Here is an 18,337-nt window from a genome sequence, read left to right as displayed (position 1 = left end):
CACCGTGAGCTGTGGTGTAGGTCACAGACACAGCTTGGATCCTGCATTACTGGGGCCGTGGGCCAGCAGCTGCAGCTCTGATTCAGCCCCTAGCCTGGGGACTTCCCTATACCATAGGTGTGGTCCTAAAAAAAAAAAAAAAAAAAAAAAAAAAAAAAAAAGGAGTAAGAAAAAGAAAGAAAATCAGAGAGTGAAGAGGAGGAGAGAAAGAGAAAATATGTTATTTTTTAATTGAAGTATAGTTAATTTACAACATTGTGTTACTTTCATAGGTACAACAGTGATTCAGTTATACACATTTTTCAGATTATTCTGCATTTTAAGTTATTAACAAAATATTGAATATAATTCCCTGTGCTATACAATAAATCCTTGTTGCTTGTCTATTTTATGTATAGTAATGTATATCTGTTGATCCTAGTCTCCTAATTTATCCCTCCCTCCCTTTCCTCTTTAGTAAGCATAAGTTTGATTTCTGAGTCCATTTCTATTTTATATTATTTTTAAGATTCCACAGATAAGTGATATCATCTACTACTTGTCTTTCTCTGACTTACCTCACTTAGTATGGTATTCTCTTTTTTTTTTTTTTTTTTTTTTTTTTTTGTCTTTTTGCTATTTCTTGGGCCGCTCCTGCGGCATATGGAGGTTCCCAGGCTAGGGGTCGAATTGGAGCCATAGCCACCAGCCTACGCCAGAGCCACAGCAACGCTGTATCCAAGCCGCGTCTGCGATCTACACCACAGCTCATGGCAACGACGGATCGTTAACCCACTGAGCAAGGCCAGGGACCGAACCTGCAACCTCATGGTTCCTAGTCGGATTCGTTAACCACTGCGCCACGACGGGAACTCCGAGTATGGTGTTCCCTAGGAATCCATGTTGGTGCAAGAGGCAAGATTTCATTCTTTTTTATAGCTGAATAATATTCCTTTATACACATATATATCAGAAAGTACACTATTTTAGGAGTTCCCATTGTGCCTCAGCAGGTTATGAACCCAACTAGTATCCATGAGGATGCGGGTTTGATCCCTGGCCTCATTCAGTGGGTTCAGGATCCAGCATTGCAATAAGCTGTGGTCTAGGTCACAGGTGTGGCTCAGATCTGGCTGGCATTGCTATGGCTGTGGAATAGGCTGGCAGCTGCAGCTCCTATTCAACCCCTGGCCTGGGAACTTCCATATGCCACAAGTGCAGCCCTAAAAAGAAAGGAAAAAATATATATACACTATTTTAACCATTGCTAGTAAAGACAGTCAACTCTATGTGCTGCTAGTGCGGCCCTAGAAAAGACCAAAAAAAAAAAAAAAGTCAACTCTAAATAATAAAGCACTGAGTATATCATTTGAAGTTATGATTGTAATGATAATCAATAGACAAAAAGTAAAAATATTTTCTATTATCAGAAGAACTATTAAAAGGAAAAAGAAACCCAAATTATAGAGCAAAACATAGATTTTAAAACTGCTTTTTAAAAAAGGACAGAGGTTTCCACCATGGCGAAGCAGAAACAAATATGACTAGGAACCATGAGTTTTCAGGTTCGATCCCAGGCCTTGATCAGTGCTTTAAGGATCCAGCATTGCCATGAGCTGTGGTGTAGGCTGTGGACTCAGCTCGGATCTGGCATGGCTGTGGCTCTGGCATAGGCCAGCGGCTACAGCTCCTGTTAGACCCCTACCCTGGGAACCTCCACATGCCAAAGGTGTGGCCCTAAAAAGACAAAAGACAAAAAAAAATAAATAAATGAATAAAATAAAAAATAATTTTCAAAAGGACAAATGAAGAAGAAAAAAATGAGTACCGAACACACTTTTCATATGAATAAATAAAATAGCACAAATTCTTGTATTGAAAGCAAAGATCCTCAAATTGGCTCCAAAGCAAAATCAAACTATAAACAATGGATTAAAAGATGTATCAGTGACAAAGGAGCTGCTTCATTTTGTCTTCCTTCCTGCTTGCCTGCATTTCGGCCTTCCTCCCCAATAATCCAGTGCAAAAGCCAATAGGTAGAGCCCAGCAAGGTTGAACTGGAGTGAGATGAGGAAGATTTCTGCCCAAGGGTGTGGGGGCAGGGGATAAGCAGGAAAGATGCGGTGACCCAGCATGGGACAAAGTGTCAGAGTTCAAACAAGGTAAGAAGGGGCTCTATATGCTGCAGGGTGGCTGAGCCTGAATTCTGTGGTTCCAAACTGGAATTGGAGCCAACAGTGATATTTGTTTGTTTGTTTATGTGTATATATGCATCTAGATATAAATGTGCATGTATTATTTACTTGCATGAACACACATCCATATATAAAAATGTACCTAGAAACATACATATATATGAACCAATGGGAGGGCCTGGAAGCAGCAGCATCCCAAGAACAGTGAGCATACCTAGAGCCTATTTTTTTGTATCTAAGAACCATTAAGAGGACAGAAACCCTTGGAGAAATGGCTGAGACCAGAGATGGGGTAGAGAGAGTCCATGATGAGCCTGGAATTTCTTATTGTGCTAGAAAGTAAAAAAGTGCTCAAAGAATGATGGGGACATGTCAAAAGAATACAGAAGTTAACCAAAAGGCTAGCTCAGTCCCCTCATTGTCAAATTGTCTCAGAGCAACCAAGTTCAATGGAAAAGAAAAACATTATAAGAGTATAATTATAATAATCATCACAATAATAACCAGAAATAATGATAGCAACAGGATTATAATTCATTGACTAAAGAGAAAGTCATGAGTCCATATTGATATAAACAAGTGAATAAATAAATGGGAAAGTGAAAAATTCTGCTGTTTTCCTTCCAGCAGAATGGCAGCTAATGAATGGAGAAGGAATGATTGAAATAGAAAATCATTGTTTGGCAACCATCACAGGAATAAAGAATTCAGCCAAGAAACATCAATGAGTGCAAAAACTAATTGGGAAAAATTTGATGAGGGATAGGATATTTACAGAGTCTCAAAGTACCTTCCCGCAAAATATTCATTAATTATGAAGAGGAAAAAGAGCTACTCCCCAGTGGAGAAAACCCGACAGACGGCGCATTAATCAGTGATCAAAGTTAACATCACAAAAATGGGCCAAATCAAAACTGTCCCACCTGACAGAATGTAATGTGAAAAATACAGTGTCACTTGCTATTCCTGACCAAAAAAAAAAAAAAAAGCAGAACCTGAATCTAATTGTGAGGAAAAATCAGATAGATACACCGAAGATGGGAAACATTCTACACAACTGGCCTGTAAACTTCAAAAGTGAACATCAAGGAAAGACTGAGGAATGGTGGCAACTAAAGACTATGCAGAATCTTGGATTGGATCCTTTTGTCATCAAGGACATTACTGGGACAACTGGCAACATTTAAATGGGGCCTGTGGTTTAGACGGTAATAAGGTATCAACAGTGTATCAAATGTTACTTTTCTGATTTTAATGGTTGCATTGAGGTTAGGACAAGGATGTCCTTGTTTGTAGAAATTACACAAAATTCAACGGAAAAGAAAAAAAAAGTAATTCAGAAAGACCCACAGTCAAAAGATGGGCAAAAGCACATAGGCAAATTTTTAAATGCAGAATATTGATCTTAAGATCAGATAATATTTATTTCAGCGCAAACACACATTTCCACTGTGGTGCCAGGGGATTGATGGTGTCTCTGTGGTGTCAGGTTCAATCCTCTGCCCAGCAAGCACAGCGGATTAAAAGATCTGGCATTGCCGCAGCTGCAGAGTAGGTTGAAATTGCAGCTCCAATCGGATCTACAGCTCTCGCACTCTTGGTGTTCAAAGACATCCCCCTCTCCCAACCCAGCACAGGGTGCAGCGGGGGCACTGAGCAGCCTGCGATGAGGGCAACATCCTTGAGGCCCCATCTCCCGCGTGGAGCTCGCTTTCCACCGGCTGCCCAGGCGGAGCCAAGATAGACTCAGACCTTCCTGCGGAGAGACTAGGCGTGGCTGCCGTCGTCGTGGCAGCCATGGGGCCTTGAACCAGGGACCTGGAGACTCCCTCGGGAAGAACCGCGGGAGCCCGACTGAGACGCAAGACGCCGGAAGCTGCCCTTCCCGAAACCAGCTCCAGGGCCCCTGGAAGTGGAATCTTCCCGCGCTTGGCTGCCCCTAGCGGACTCCCCCCGACCCCCTGCACCCCGCACCTCCATGAGGACCTGCTCTGTCTGGCTCTGTCACCCTTCATGCTCCTCTGTCAATGGCCTTCTTTTCCTCCCTGTTCTAGCAACCGGCTCCCCTACTGCTCCCAGGCGTGACGCAGTCTGCAAAGGATGTGGAGGCAGAAACATTGATTTCCCCGATGAGTCCATGGCCTTGTGGGAAATAGCACAGCGTGCGTGAAATCGAGCCCGGCTGAGAACCCAAGGGTCTACGGCGGCTAACTGTGGGGTTGACTCTGGTGATGCTCCAGATGGAGGTGGGGAGGGCACTGTGGAAAGAGCCTGGGAATCAGATCGCAGGGGCCACTCTGGGTTCAAATCTCAGCCATGCCCATTGACATCTATGTCGCCTCTGGTAAATTAACTTCTATGAACCTCAACTTCTATGGGCCTCAAAAGCCACAGTTTTCCCAGTCTGCCAGAGGCTATTACTACTACCCCGCCAAGTGTTGTAAGAATTAAGTCATCTTGTAATCTGGCTTAATTAAGGTCAGACCTCACAGGATGTGAGTCTTCTTCTCTCCAACACCCTATGCCCCAGGCCAGCAGCCACCATAGTAATAATAGACACACACTCACACACACACACACACACACACACACACACACACACACACTCAAAAGAATAGACCCTCTGCCTCCCAAAATCCCCACCAGAAAAAGAGTTTGAGCTTTTGCTTGTTGCCGTTCTCAACATCTCTACATCAGAAGTGCCCTGGACACTGGTTTTAAAAATGCAGATTCTTTGAATTCCCTGGTGGTCTAGCGGTTAGGGATCCGGCATAGTCACTGCTGTGGCTCGCTCGGATCGCTGCTGTGGTGAGGGTTTGATCCCTGGCCCAGGAACTTCCGCATGCCATGGGCATGGCCCCAAAAATGCAGATTCCTGGGCTGCATCTCAGACCTACAACATGGAGAGGAAGGCAAGTTCCCCCGCCGATTCTGGTGAGCCTTCAAGTTCCAGGCTGACCAGCCTGATGCTGTTCTCCTTCTTGGAGTGACAGTCTCCAAAAAGCCACCACCCAAGACTCAAGGGGGTGTCATTTCCTGGAACAGGAATCCTAGAGATCCTTGGAGGTCCCTCTGGGCCCTTCCTTTCCTTGCTAGGAGGAGAATGAGGGCCAGGGAGGGAGTGGGGCTGGCCAAGGGCTGCACAGTGAGGGAATGGCAGACTGACCCTGGGACATAGGTATTCTGACTTAAAGCTAATTTTTTTAAACAAAATAGGTTTTTTCAAGTTTATTAGACTCATTCAGGTTACATCAAGTGACACTGGGAAGGATGTTCAGGAAAGCAGCCCTTGGTGGAGGGCTGTGCAGGGTACAACCCTGACTGTGCTGTGGCCCCTCCAGCTGCTCTGGTGACAGCCATCTTGATCCAGGTTCTGCCCCAGGATGCGAGCTGCACATGCATCAACCTCTCCGTCTTGCCAGCCTCTCTCTGCCTCCTCCTCTCCTCCTCTGCGTCTATTGCTTTTGCATCTCGTTGAGTTTTTCTTTCTCCCCATCTCTCATTCAAAATTCCCTGAGAGGGATCTCGCTGACTTGGTGAGCGACCATCCAGAATGGAGCACCGGAAGTGGACACGTCTCTCCCCCAGGCCTCCTCAGCAGCCACTGGTCTTCCTTATGTCCAGCCCGTTGATGGCTGCCTCTGGACAAGACCCAGACTTCCTTACCAAATAGGAGGAAGCAGAACAACAGGGTCATGGGAAACTTATGTGTAAAGAACCACTGTGACCTCTTTTCTCAGAAGGGAGCTACAGGCATAGCACCTAGACACCCCTCCAATCCATCTCTCCCCTACACCTGAGCCCTTAAGCACACAGGTCCAGGCTCTGTCTTGAAGAGACAAGATGGCAGAGGGTGGAAGTGGATCTGGAGCCTTGGGGTAGGATCGCCAAACTTGGCCAACAACATACAGAATATGCAGTTAAATGTGAATTTCAGAAAAACAAAAAAGCAACTTTTTAGTATAAGTATGTCCCAATATTTGAGATATACTTATACTTAAAAAATTATTCACTGGAGTTCCCATCGTGGTGCAGTGGTTAACGAACCTGACTAGGAACCATGAGGTTGTGGGTTCGATCCCTGTCTTGCTCAGTAGGTTAAGGATCCGGCATTGCTCTGAGCTGTGGTGTAGGTCACAGACGCGGCTCGGATCTGGCGTTGCTGTGGCTATGGCATAGGCCAGCGGCTACAGCTCCAATTCCACCCCTATTCTGGGAACCTCCATGTGCCGCAGGTGCGGCCCTAGAAAAGACAAAAAGATAAAAATAAAAAAGTATTCACTGCTTCTCTGAAATTCACATGTAACTGAATGACTTGCGTTTCATCTGGCAACCGTACCTGAAAGAGCAAGGATCCAGTCTGTTTTGCTCAGTGCTGATGCTCAGGCATGACATACCTGGCATACAGCAGACACTCATGCATGCTCGTTGCACTGTTCAGTTGTAGAAGAAGGCCTCTCAGAGGTCCCTCCCTGCCCACAAAGGGTAAACACATCCCCCAGGGGCCGGCTTTGAACAGACACATTGACTCATGCAATTTATCAGACTGGAGCGCTTCGCAAGTGTTAGGATCTGTGTTAAATAAATTGAGATACAGAGATAAAGGATCGCTCTGGTCCTCAAAATGGTAGTTGACCAGTAGGAGCAATCGATCCAAACAGAGAATTTACAGTCCAGTGCGATAAATGCTGGACAACGAAGGCCACGAGGTGGGAACCAGGCAATTTTGCTCCCCACCGTATCTCCAAAACTTGCACCATAGCAGGCACCCCAGAAATAGCAGGGAGAGGGAATCACAGAAAGATGAAGATCTGAAGAATGTATCAGGGGACAGCAGAGGGGCGGCGATTAACCAAGGGAGGCGTCCCAGTGAGAAGGTAGGGCGCACTCCCTGGGGAGGTGTCACCTGATCTGGGTCCTGATACAGGAAGTTGGCGAGCAGACCGAGAGGAAAGCCCGGTTCTGCTTGAGCAGGTATAACGCCTCAGTGAGCAGGGAATAAGATGAAGTCAGAAAGGCAATCACAATCCAGTTTTATAGTATTTCTTGAACACGTGGCCAGGGAGTTTGGACTTTATCCTCCTGATAGGGATGGTCATTAGAGACTTTTGAGCTGGGAAGTGGCCTGACTTGGAGGGATTCCTCCAGCATTAGCACAGAGAATGGCTCTAGCGGAGACGGCCTGGAGGCCCAAAGGGCAGGGAGAACCAGTGAGAAACAGCCTAGACTGCAAAGGATGGAGACCCAAACTTGCAGCTTATTAGGAGTCTTAGGAAAGAAGCCTGCAGGGCTGCAGCCATGTCCCCAAGGACACTGTGAAGGCCCTCTTCTGTCCCTGCCCTGGGGATGTGAGAAGGGAGGCTGCTGGTCAGTGGGTGGGGGGGTAGGGGGGCCGCTCAGGGAGGGAATCGGGGCTGAAGGGCAGGTGGGAGGCAGCCCAAGACAAACCACCTCCACCTCTCAGACTGGCCTAAGGAGCAAGCAGCGCCTGAGCAATTGGAGGTTGACTGCCAGCCCCCAGGCTCTTGACCCCTGCTACCCAAGATAGAGGAGGCCCCAGCTCGATTGGCACAGTCCAGAGCTCTCTGTGGTCTGCAGGTGGGACCTTACTCTCTGTGGGACCCCCATGTGTCCAGCAAGCCAGGCTCCCTGCTGAGGACAGGAGGTTCCATCACAGGGCAGCAGCCCCCACCTTCTTGGAAGTGATCCAGAAACAGGTTCCAGAGAGATCATCAAATCCTTCAGCCAGAGGAGGGCACAGGAGGTCAAGTCCTTCAGTCTCGGGCCTGGACCCAGGCTCCAGGTCCCCAATGCCTCTTTGTCTGCTGCTCCATCTTGCCCCGTTCTAGATCCACCAGACCCTGGATGTGTAAGACATAGGGTGTGAAGTTCGGATCCACCCTGATGTGTGACCTTGTGTAAGTCACCTCACCTCCCTGAACATGTTTTTTCCTTGATAAATAACATATACTTCACAAGCATCGTGAGTTAAATAAAAGATCCCAAGTGAACAACCTCAGGACAATGCCTGGCCTGTAACTGGAATTCCTATAACAGCCTGGCCCTTTCCTTCCTGAACATGTGTGGAGATTTATCCATAGCCTAGAGGACAGCTTAGCTCTTTCTTTATTCATTCTCTCTGCTAATATATTCTGGGCCCCCACTGTGGGTCAGCTCCTTTCTAAGTGCTGGCCCACACTTAGAAAAACAATGACGAACAAAACAGAGGTAATCCCAGGCATTATGGAAGTCTCATTCTCCTGGGGGCAATAGACATTAATTAAATGGTCATGCAAACAAAAGTAACATTCTACCAAGAATAAGGATCACGAAGAAGGGATGCTTACACCCAGGCAGTTTCTGTGGAGCCTGGGGCTGGCCCCCCTGGGCACATTCTGGGCTGGGGGAATACTGGGGACCCTGCTTTCCTCTTAACTGGTTTTCCAGAAGCTCCAGTTCCCAAAAACAAATGTATTCAGAAGAGGGAATTTAGGAAGGAAAACCTGGAATGTTCCCAGGTCCAACCCTGAACCAGGTTCCCAGAGCCCATCCCCACCCCAGAATAAATAAGGCTCCTGCCAGGCGGCCCCCTCTGCAGCACCAAGCATTCCCCCCCCTCCCCGGAAAAACAGATCCCACTACAGCCCCACCATGAAACTCTTTGCCGTCCTGCTGCTGGCCAGCTGGGTGTCCACATCTCTCGCCGTCCTTAAGGGTGAGTCTGGCTTCCATCAAACTCCCTTCTGTCCCCTAGGGTCACTGAGCTGTCAGCTGGAGAGACCTCAGTGCTCCAAAGGGCTTTCCTTAATCCTTGTCATGTGCTGAGTGGAAAGGTTGGGAGACGGAGGCAAGGATCTGGGGCCCATGACCCCAGAAAGCCTGCAGCTGGGGCCAGAGGAGCCAAACTGGACCCAAATCAGAGCAGACTATGGATCCATGGAGATTCAGATTTGATTCCAGCCTCAGATGCTGCTGGACACCCCAGGCAGAGTCACTATCCTTCTGTGGACCTCTCTGCCTCCCTCTGTACAGTGAAGGCAAGACATATGCACGCACGCATTCAGCACCTATTTACCGAGCACCTGCTCTGTGCCAGGCACCTAGCTCTAGGTGCTTTAGATACACTATCAAAACGCAGAGACCTCGGTCATCGTTGAGATCACATTCTAAGGGGAAGAAACAAACATTAGGCATATTCAATAAATGAGAGTATGTTAGAAATGCTAAGAAAAACATGGAGCAAGATAAGGGAGATGGAAAATGCTGGGGCAGGAGGGGGTGCATTGGAGCATCTTGCATGTTTAAGTCTTAAGACCTCTGGAGATGTTAACCCCTTATTTTTCAGAGCCAGAAGATGAAGTCGACATGGAGGCTCATCCCACAGCTGCCTGTAAGTCTCATGTTGGCATCCTTTAGAGTAAGCCCGTAGTGCTAAAAGACTGTCCAGTACATAAATGATGGCCTCTCCATCTGAAGAGGAAGTGGCGCAAAGACAATCCCTCTGGGGGTTAATCCTTCCCACTAAACTAATTGGTCCAGCTCTAGGGGCCAGAAACCATTGGAACAGCACTTCACGCTGCATAGTCCTTGGAGATGGGAGTGGGGACCACATCTCACACCCGAACCCTAGCAAGTGAGAGGTTTCAGCTCACCTTGAGATAAGGATGCTCCTGGGCCCCAGGCTCCCCACCCCCACAGCCCTAAAGCCATGACCATTGACCATGACCCGTCATTGTGGATTATCCATCAGCATGGTTTAATCTCAGGCTAACTTCGCCCAGCCCCACCAATTTACCTGACAGAAGCCAGAGAAGGCAGACTCAAGAACTACCCAAAATTCAGAGGAAAAGAACCAATATTTGGGGGTTCCCTGGTGGCGCAGGGGGTTAAAGATCCAGCGTCAACACTGATGTGGCTGGGAGTTCAATCCCTGGCCCTGAAACTCCTGCATGCCTCAGGCATGGCAAAGAAAGAAGGAAGGAAAGAAAGAGAGAGAGAGAGAGAGAGAGAGAGAAAGGAAGAAAAGAAAAGAAAAGAAAAGAAAAGAAAAGAAAAGAAAAAAAAGAAAAGAAACAAAATTTATTGAACCCCCTCCTATGCACCAAACCACAGGACAGGTGTTTGCAGAGTTAATCTCTTTTCATTAAGAAGGTGAATTTGCTAGAAGTGCAAATCCTATTCAAAGGCATCCAAAATCAGGTGCTCATGGATTTGGATGCTGGCATGGAACATCAATCCTGGGCCTTGACTCAACCCTGATATCCTCTTCATGGTAAGGGATACGACACAGTGCTGGCTGGCTGCTCCTTACCACGCTCTTTCTCTGCCCTCACCTCCTCCATCTCCTTGGTCCCAGCTGCCCAGTTCATCATCAGCAACCCCCGGGTCTCCAAGAAGGACCTTTCTAAGGAGGCTTCCATCTCCAGTGAAGAGCTGGTTTCTGAAGAGGATGCTGTGATCCGATCTGCCAGGACACCACGGAAATAGAATCTCCAGCTGCCTGACCCCATGCCCCAGGAGCAGAGTTTCAGAAACAGTGCCCTTCAATCAGAGGAGACCACAGGATTCACTCCCAGGGCTGGTAGGAGCCAGGAGAGAGGGGAAGAGGCTGGGAAAACAGGAAGCCACAAAAAGTCAGGGTTGGAGCAGAAGGGGGAACAGCTGGGGTTAGAAAGAGAAAAGGAGCAGCAGGGGGAACAGGAATTAAAGGCAAATCAGAGGATCTGTTGGTTGTCTTTGCCAGCACAGTGGAAAGTCCTTGCTGGAGTGTGTGTGGGGGGGTGGGACTACCTTGCCCCTGTCTTTTCCAATATTCCCCAGCCACCACCTCAGAGGGAAAATTGGCTAAACTCAGCCATAAAATCGGGAAGAATTTGGAAAACACAGTGAAAGAAACCATGAACTATCTGAAAAGCCTACTCCCTCAGGCCTCTGAAGTCATGAGGCCCTAAGGAGGGGATGCCCACATCCCAGGCAGGCCCATAGCACCCGCGTGTCCCCCGATCATCTCTCAGCCCCTCACATTCCTTATTAAAGCGTTGCGTCCCAAGCCTGGCTCTGTGTTGGCTTTATAGCGCCAAGAAGGAAGGCTCGCGGTCCCCACTCGGCCAGGATTCTTCCTTAGTTGCCCTTTGATAGTAAACCCCTCCCCCTCCTCAGCTTACAAACCTGTTCAAGTCTCCACCTCCCAAAATACCTCAGCCCTCCCTCCTCCAGCTGCCCCTCCTCCACCTCGCCGGTCGTTGCCCCACCACCACCTCCCCGCCAGGTTCCGCACCCACCACACGTTCCTCACCCACCAGGCACAGGACTCATCCGCCAGGCACAGGACCGTCCACAGTCTGCCTGGTTCCACCCACCAGCCTGCAGCCACCGCTCTCCCAAAGCTCACCGACAGCACACCTGTGACTCTCCTGCCTCTCTTCACTTCTCTCTGTGGCAGCAGACGGAATTCCCCCTTCTAGAATGTTCTCCCATGATGCTGCCCTCTCCTGGTTCTCCAAGCTCCCTCTTCCAGTCCCGGCACATTTTCTGACAGTGCAGGTTCTGCTCCCAGGGCCCCATCCTGTGCCCTCTCGTCCTCTCTCCACCTTCCTGGAAATGGAGTTAATAATTGATCATGCCTACATGAGGAAGCCTTTCTAAAATCCCAGTAGCACGGGGTTCAGAGAGCTTCCAGGTTCCATGCACCCCAACTCCACGGGGACAGAAACTCCAGCCATCAGGACCCTCCCAGACCTCACCCTGTGTATTTATCCATCTGGCTGCTCATCTGTATCCTTTAATAAATTGTCATCTGTCAAGACTTCTGCTTCACCTCAGAGTAGGTGACTCCATCTGCCCACTCAGCAAAGACCCATCAAGTGCTTACTATGTGCCAGACTTGTCTACCTAATACAGCCAGCTTCCCCCAACCCCAGCCAGTTTTCACTGTCAAGGCACATGGGACTCAGTGGGAGAAAAGAGGCTGGGGAAAAAAATCTTCCCTCCTTACAAATGGAGGGAAGGCTGTTCACTGAAGGGCCGATAGGATGGCAGGAAGGGAGCTGCCAGATAATAGAAAATGTATAGGGGAGTTCCCCTTGTGGCTCCATGGGTTAAGGACCCGGCGCTGTCCCTTTGAGAATGCGGGTTCGATCTCTGGCCTTCCTCAGTGGGTTAAGGATCTGGCATTGCTGTGGCTGTGGTGCAGGCTGCAGCTGAAGCTCTGATTAGACCTCTAGCCCAGGAACTTCCATATGTCACAGGTACAGCCATAACAAAAGAAAAGGCGAAAGAGAAGGAAAGAAAATGTATAAATTGATCTCTGCCCCCGAACCTCCCATTCCTAGAACAGAGCTCCTAAAACCCCTGTCATTCCCTAAGTGATAAGAACCTTAGGAGTATCATTTGTTCTAATATTTGGTCTTTGACTGGGTCTCTGACACAGGGCTCCCAAAACCCTTGTAAATTCCTAAGTGATAAAAAGCACCAGGACCATCTTTTGTTCTTTTAGGGGGGCTCTTGGATGGGAAGCCATGACTAGAAGCTTGAAATTTTCAGCCCCGCCCCCAACTTCCAGAAAAGGGAGAGAGCCTGGAAATGGAGTTAATAACTGATCATGCCTACATGAGGAAGCCTTTCTAAAATCCCAGTAGCATGGGGTTCAGAGAGCTTCCAGGTTGGGAACACATCCATGTCCCAGGAGGGCGATGCACCCCAACTCCACGGGGACAGAAGCTCCTGCCATCAGGACCCTCCCAGACCTCATCCTGTGTATCTCTCCATCCGGCTGCTCATCTGTATCCTTTACCACATCTCACATCCTTTAATAAACTGGTAGATATGTTAAGCGTCTCAGAGTTCCTGCTGTGGCACAACAGGATCAACGGTGTCTTGGAAGCTCTGGGATGCAGGTTCAATCCGGCACAGTGGGTTGGGGATCTGGTGTTGCTGCAGCTGCAGCTTATGTCCCAACTGTAACTCTGATCTGATTCCTGGCCCAGGAACTCCATATGCTGAGAGGCAGAAAAAAAAAAAAAAAAAGAGCTCTCTAACAAATTAATGGAACCCAACGAGAGGATCATGGGAACTTCTGACTTAAAGCCAATTGGTCAGAAACACAGGTGAGAACCTGGACTTTCAATGAGCATCTGAAGTGGAATGGAAACAGACTTAGGGGTCTGAGCCCTTAATCTGTGGGATCCAATGCAATCTCCAGGCACCTAGTGTCAGAACTGGGTTAAATTTAGGACACCCAGCTGGTGTCACACAATTGTTAGGTAGGGAAAAACCCACACTCATTTGGTGACCCAAAGAGTCAGAAGTGATGTAGTCTGCGTGAGCTTAAAAAAAAAAAAAATGCTCACAGGTGGAAAGTTTTTCCAACTCAGGAGACGTCTCCGATCTCTATTGTCCTACTGTCAAGAAAATAAATAAAAAGTTGGGGAGTTCCCATCGTGGTGCAGTGGTTAACAAATCTGACTAGGAACCATGAGGTTGTAGGTTCGATCCCTGGCCTCGCTCAGTGGGTTAAGGATCCAGCGTTGCCGTGAGCTGTGGTGTAGGTCACAGACGCGGCTCAGATCCTGCATTGCTGTGGCTCTGGTGTAGGCTGGTGGCTACAGCTCCAATTTGATCCCTAGCCTGGGAACCTCCCTATGCCCTAGGTACAGCCCTGGAAAAGACCAAAAAAAAAAAAAAAAAAAGAAAAGAAAAAGTTGGGCTCAGACGATCAACAGAGTGATCGACCTCCTGCAAAGCAGGGCTGGCTCAGGAAATGTGAGGTGGGTTCATTGCCAGAGACAGACAGAAATCACATCCTTCCTCTGCTTTGTCCTGGTATAGAAAGTTGCCACCGGCCCATTCTCCCTGGTTTACCCACCCTCTCCCCAGAACAAGAACACATATCTCCACCAAAAACATCTCCCTGCCTAGATGGAAAGTTCCATTTTGAGTCTTTCTCAAGCTTTATCTTGAGACAAGGCAAAAGTCCTGACCAAAAATGACAGAGGAGGTAGAAGGGCCTGAGATTATGGAGTCTGGGAAGGAAGTGGAAGTTTCCTGAGATGATTAGATTATGGAATGTGAAGGGTCTTGGAAGTTAAAAGCCCCAGACTCGTCTTCGTGATCCTCCAGTTCAGACCAACACAGAAAATGAGAGGAGAGTTGTTACCTAGCAGGGCTCAAAGCAAAGTATCCACCTTCCTAATGGCTGGACAGATGTGCTGTAAACCCCAAATGCAGGGCTTGCTCTTAAAGCTGGATGGAGACCCCAGGTCAATGGGACCTTCTAATCTCCCCTTCCCCCACCTCGCCCCACCTGATTCATTGATGGATCAGATGGGGGCGGTGGGGAGCTCCTGTCAGGCTCTCATCTGAAGGGGATTAAGCAAGGGGAGGAAAGGTAGCCTGGAAAGTATCCCCTCCAACCTGCTCCTCCTGCAAAGATGGGACATCTAAGCAGGAACGCCCCCCAACACAGAATGGCCTTCTCTTTTCTCCATTCTTTGAGGTAGTAGGCCTGGGATGTCCAGTCAGCCCCAGGTGTGACTGGAGGAATGGCAGAGAGGGGACCAGCATGCATCAGAGCAGTCCCCACTCTGCAGACACTTGGCACTCGTGACCTGCAAATGGGGCCATATCCTATAGTCCCCTGATCTTCATAGTTCTCACTGTGTGGCAGGAGGAAAGAAACACATATTTCAAACAGGAAATTTGAAAACAGGTTTCCAAGGGAAGAACTGGGAGGGTGGGAATAACATATACACACTGCTGTATATAATAGATGATTAATGATAATAAGTGGCATCATTTGTTTTTAAAAAATCAGGTTTCCAAATGCATTATAAGATATTCAAATCGGCTACAGCTCCAATTTGACCCCTAGCCTGGGAACCTCCATATGCCACGGGAGTGGCCCAAAGAAATAGCAAAAAAAGACCAAAAAAAAAAAAGTTATTCCAATTTTTGGATGAAGAAAATGAAGTCATGGGAATTCCCTGGCAGTCTAGTGGCTAGGCCTTGGCGTTTTCACAGCTATGGCCCAGGTTCAATTCCTAGTCAAGGAACTGAGATCCCACATCAAGTCGCTTCACCCCGCAGCCATAAAAAAATAAAATAAAAATGAAATTACAGGGAGTTCCCGTCGTGGCGCAGTTCTTAACGAATCTGACTAGGAACCATGAAGTTGCGGGTTCGATCCCTGGCCTCGCTCAGTGGGTAGGAGATCCGGCGTTGCCGTGAGCTGTGGTATAGGTCACAGGCATGGCTCGGATCCCGCGTTGATGTGGCCCTTGTGTAAGCCGGTGGCTACGGCTCCAATTCGACCCCTAGCCTAGGAACCTCCATATGCCGTGGGAGTGGCCCTAGGAGAGGCAAAAAAAAAAAAAAAAAAAAAAAATGAAATTACAAGCTCTCATCACTATTCTTTGCATGCCCTCCTAGAATCAGTGGGCCAGCCTATTTACTGTTGCTTCCCAAGGCCCCTGAATTATATCCAAACAAGATACAAGTTAACCCCAAGGCTGTTCTGTGCCCTAAACTCTGTCTCTCCTCCCCTATCGGCTCAGTGCAACTCATCTGCCAGTTACAGAATAAGCACTGCCGGAGTTCCTGTTGTGGCGCAGTGGTTAACGAATCCAACTAGGAACCATGAGGTTGCGGGTTTGGTCCCTGGCCTTGCTCAGTGGGTTAAGGATCTGGCGTTGCCGTGAGCTGGTATGGGTCGAAGACGTGGCTCGGATCTGGCGTTGCTGTAGCTCTGGTGTAGTCTGGCGGCTACAGCTCTTATTCGACCCCTAGCCTGGGAACCTCCATATGCAGTGGAAGCAGCCCTAGAAAAGGCAAAAAGACAAAAAAAAAAAAAAAGCACTGCCTGGCACTTTATTTTTTTTTTTAATGATTTTTATTTTTTCCATTACACAGCAGTTTATTTTACATCAAATAATAGAACACTAGCAACCCCCAAAATACCCTAAAGGTTAACACACACCACCTCCTAATTTCAAAAGCAACAAAGAGCAAATTTTAAATACACTTTCTTTTAAATTAAAATGCAAGGAAATGAACCCCAAAATTCTTCCAATTTCTTATTCTGCTCTCTCCAAAGGAAACTGATTTTTGTATTTGCCTAGACATTCCGGCCCTAAAGACTATCCATTAATATCCATTTCCCACAAGGTCACTGCTCTCTGTCCCCCAACCAGCTGCCCGGGCTCCGGCTGGACCTCCCCTGAAAAATCTCTGACCTCGAGGGATGGGGTGGAGAGAGAGTTCTTGCTGTTGCTCCAGCTCTGTGGGAGAATGAGGTCTGGATGGGAAGGGAAAGGCTGGGTTCACAGGCTCTCCCGATAACTTCAGCTGCCCGAAGTGTGGGGAGCGGGGAGGGACTCGTGTCTCCGCCCTCTCCCTGGCCTGGAGGGAGCCTCGTCTCCAGGCCTCCAAGGTGTGGTGGTAGGACAGGGGGTGGTGAGCCTGCCAGCCTCCTAAGGATGAGGAGGGTGGAGCACTAGGAGCACAGGGGAGCAGGGAGCACTTGGGGTCAGGGGAAAGGTGGTTAGGCCCAGAAGCAGGGGTAGCCTTGCCTCCTGCTGCCTGCATCTTGCATCCTGGTCTCCCCTCCCCACTGAAGAAATGTGAGCAGTTCCTCCTGCACCTTCACGCTGACTTAACTCATCCCCAGGTAGCTCCAAGATTCTTCCTTCTCAAAGCCAGAGTAGCTGGGACACAGAATACTATGGCACCAGCTCTACACCAATAAAACTTAGAAACCCAAGCATATTCTCAGGCCCCGGGGCGATAATGTGCTTAGAACCTAGTGCATGGTTTGGTTTCATGGTGCGGGGGAGGGGGGGTTGAGGGGGACAAGGGGGCAAAGAAATCTTTAACGAGGCTTCAAGGTGCAAGAGAAAGATGTTGTGAGACTCCCCACAGTGCGTGCTCCGTGGGGGCTCTCAAGCAGTACAGTTGTGGCTGCAGCTGTTAAGAGCCTGCCTCCTCTGTGCTCCTCTTGAATGGGATCGTCAATGAGCAGCTTATGGCAAGAGGCTGGCTGGCTCGGCCAGGGCCAGATGCAGTTGGAACACAAGGGGTGATGGCCAGACTCTCCTTGACAGGCTCCTCCTGACACATGGGGGCACTGAGCTCAGCCAGTCAAGTCGCCAGTGCCAGCACCGCCAGGGCAGACACTCAGGCATACCTGAGAGAAGAGGGAAAACCTGACTTCACCTCTCCAGGCTGCTCTGGGTCAGGGCCAGCTCTTTCCCAACACACAGAACTTAAACCTCAACTGGGAGAAAATTCCCAAGGAGAGGATGATTTGGGCATTCAGTTTATCAGCGCCGGGAAGCGGGAGGGGGATGCCTACTATCTCTTCCCTCAGAGAGAAGCCTTTAAGACATGTCTGTCATCCTGTGATATGTAAAATTTAAAACAAGGCACCCAGGAGTTCCCCTTGTGACTCAGCAACAACGAACCGACTACTGTCCATGAGGACGCAAGTTGGATTCCTGGCTTTGCTCAGTGGGTTAAGGATCTGGCGCTGCTGTGAGCTGTGGTGTAGGTCACAGACAGGGCTCAGATCCTGCACTGCTGTGGCTTTGGCGTAGGCCAGCAGCTGTAGCTCTGATTCGACCCTTAGACTGGGAACCTCTATATGCCACACATGTGGCCCTAAAAAGCAAATTAATGAATTAATTAATTAATGCATGCACCCGATAGTCCCACTTTAACTCCGATGTGACTAGATCTTTTTCTTGCCTGCATGAATTCCCCTTAGTGTGTGTTTGGATAACTACGTGGGGGCTGCGCCCTGGCTCCACAAATTCCTCGACCTCGCTCCTCAGGGTGTGGACGATACCAACACCACCTCCCCACGCCCGCCAAATAACTGTCCCTTTGAAACTTACCTAACGATACAGATACTCCCCGGGTTCACCGCTAAACACCCGGTCCTTTCCTCCCTCAAGCTGAGCAAGCCATTATCTGGAATAGTTTCCTGGGTCCCATACGCCCTCTAGCGGCCTCACTTTGCTTTGCGCAGTTGTTAAATTTACCCATTTGTCCTCTCTGAGCTAGAAATGAAAATTTTGCTCTTTTCTAGTTCCATCCTTAAAAGCACTTGGGTATGGAAACACTTCCATTTTCTCTTTATACATCTCAGGCATGGCCTTTAAGAACTCAAC

The 18,337-nt window shown here is 48.6% G+C and overlaps 1 protein-coding gene and 1 long non-coding RNA gene across 8 annotated transcripts; one reads left to right on the top strand and one right to left on the bottom strand.

The window, feature by feature from the left end:
• Positions 1 to 5,387: 5,387 nt before the first annotated feature.
• On the bottom strand, positions 5,388 to 11,726 carry LOC146403200 (uncharacterized). 7 transcript variants are annotated; one of them, XR_014803284.1, is made up of 5 exons: positions 11,566 to 11,726; positions 10,508 to 10,782; positions 8,825 to 9,340; positions 7,867 to 8,035; positions 5,388 to 5,835 (listed from the first exon to the last, which is right to left on the bottom strand). It is a non-coding gene; the product is annotated as an uncharacterized LOC146403200 (long non-coding RNA). The 7 variants fall into 7 exon arrangements; XR_014803287.1 differs by having other exon boundaries at positions 10,508 to 10,638; XR_014803286.1 differs by lacking the exon at positions 8,825 to 9,340 and having other exon boundaries at positions 11,474 to 11,726.
• On the top strand, positions 8,789 to 11,125 carry LOC146403201 (glycosylation-dependent cell adhesion molecule 1-like). The gene is given in 4 exon segments (XM_084955840.1): positions 8,789 to 8,889; positions 9,520 to 9,564; positions 10,531 to 10,755; positions 10,995 to 11,125. Coding segments are annotated over 4 exon segments (465 nt in total). The 5' UTR covers positions 8,789 to 8,825.
• Positions 11,727 to 18,337: the final 6,611 nt, after the last annotated feature.

Source organism: Sus scrofa, chromosome 5 (genome assembly GCF_054392235.1).
Source record: "Sus scrofa isolate SSC_HxYL_T2T_F1_AM1 chromosome 5, Sscrofa_HxYL_maternal_Yorkshire_Landrace_v2.0, whole genome shotgun sequence".
NCBI lineage: Eukaryota > Metazoa > Chordata > Mammalia > Artiodactyla > Suidae > Sus > Sus scrofa.
The sequence above is the reverse complement of the archived record's forward strand: the minus strand, read 5'-3'. Positions and strand labels throughout refer to the sequence as shown.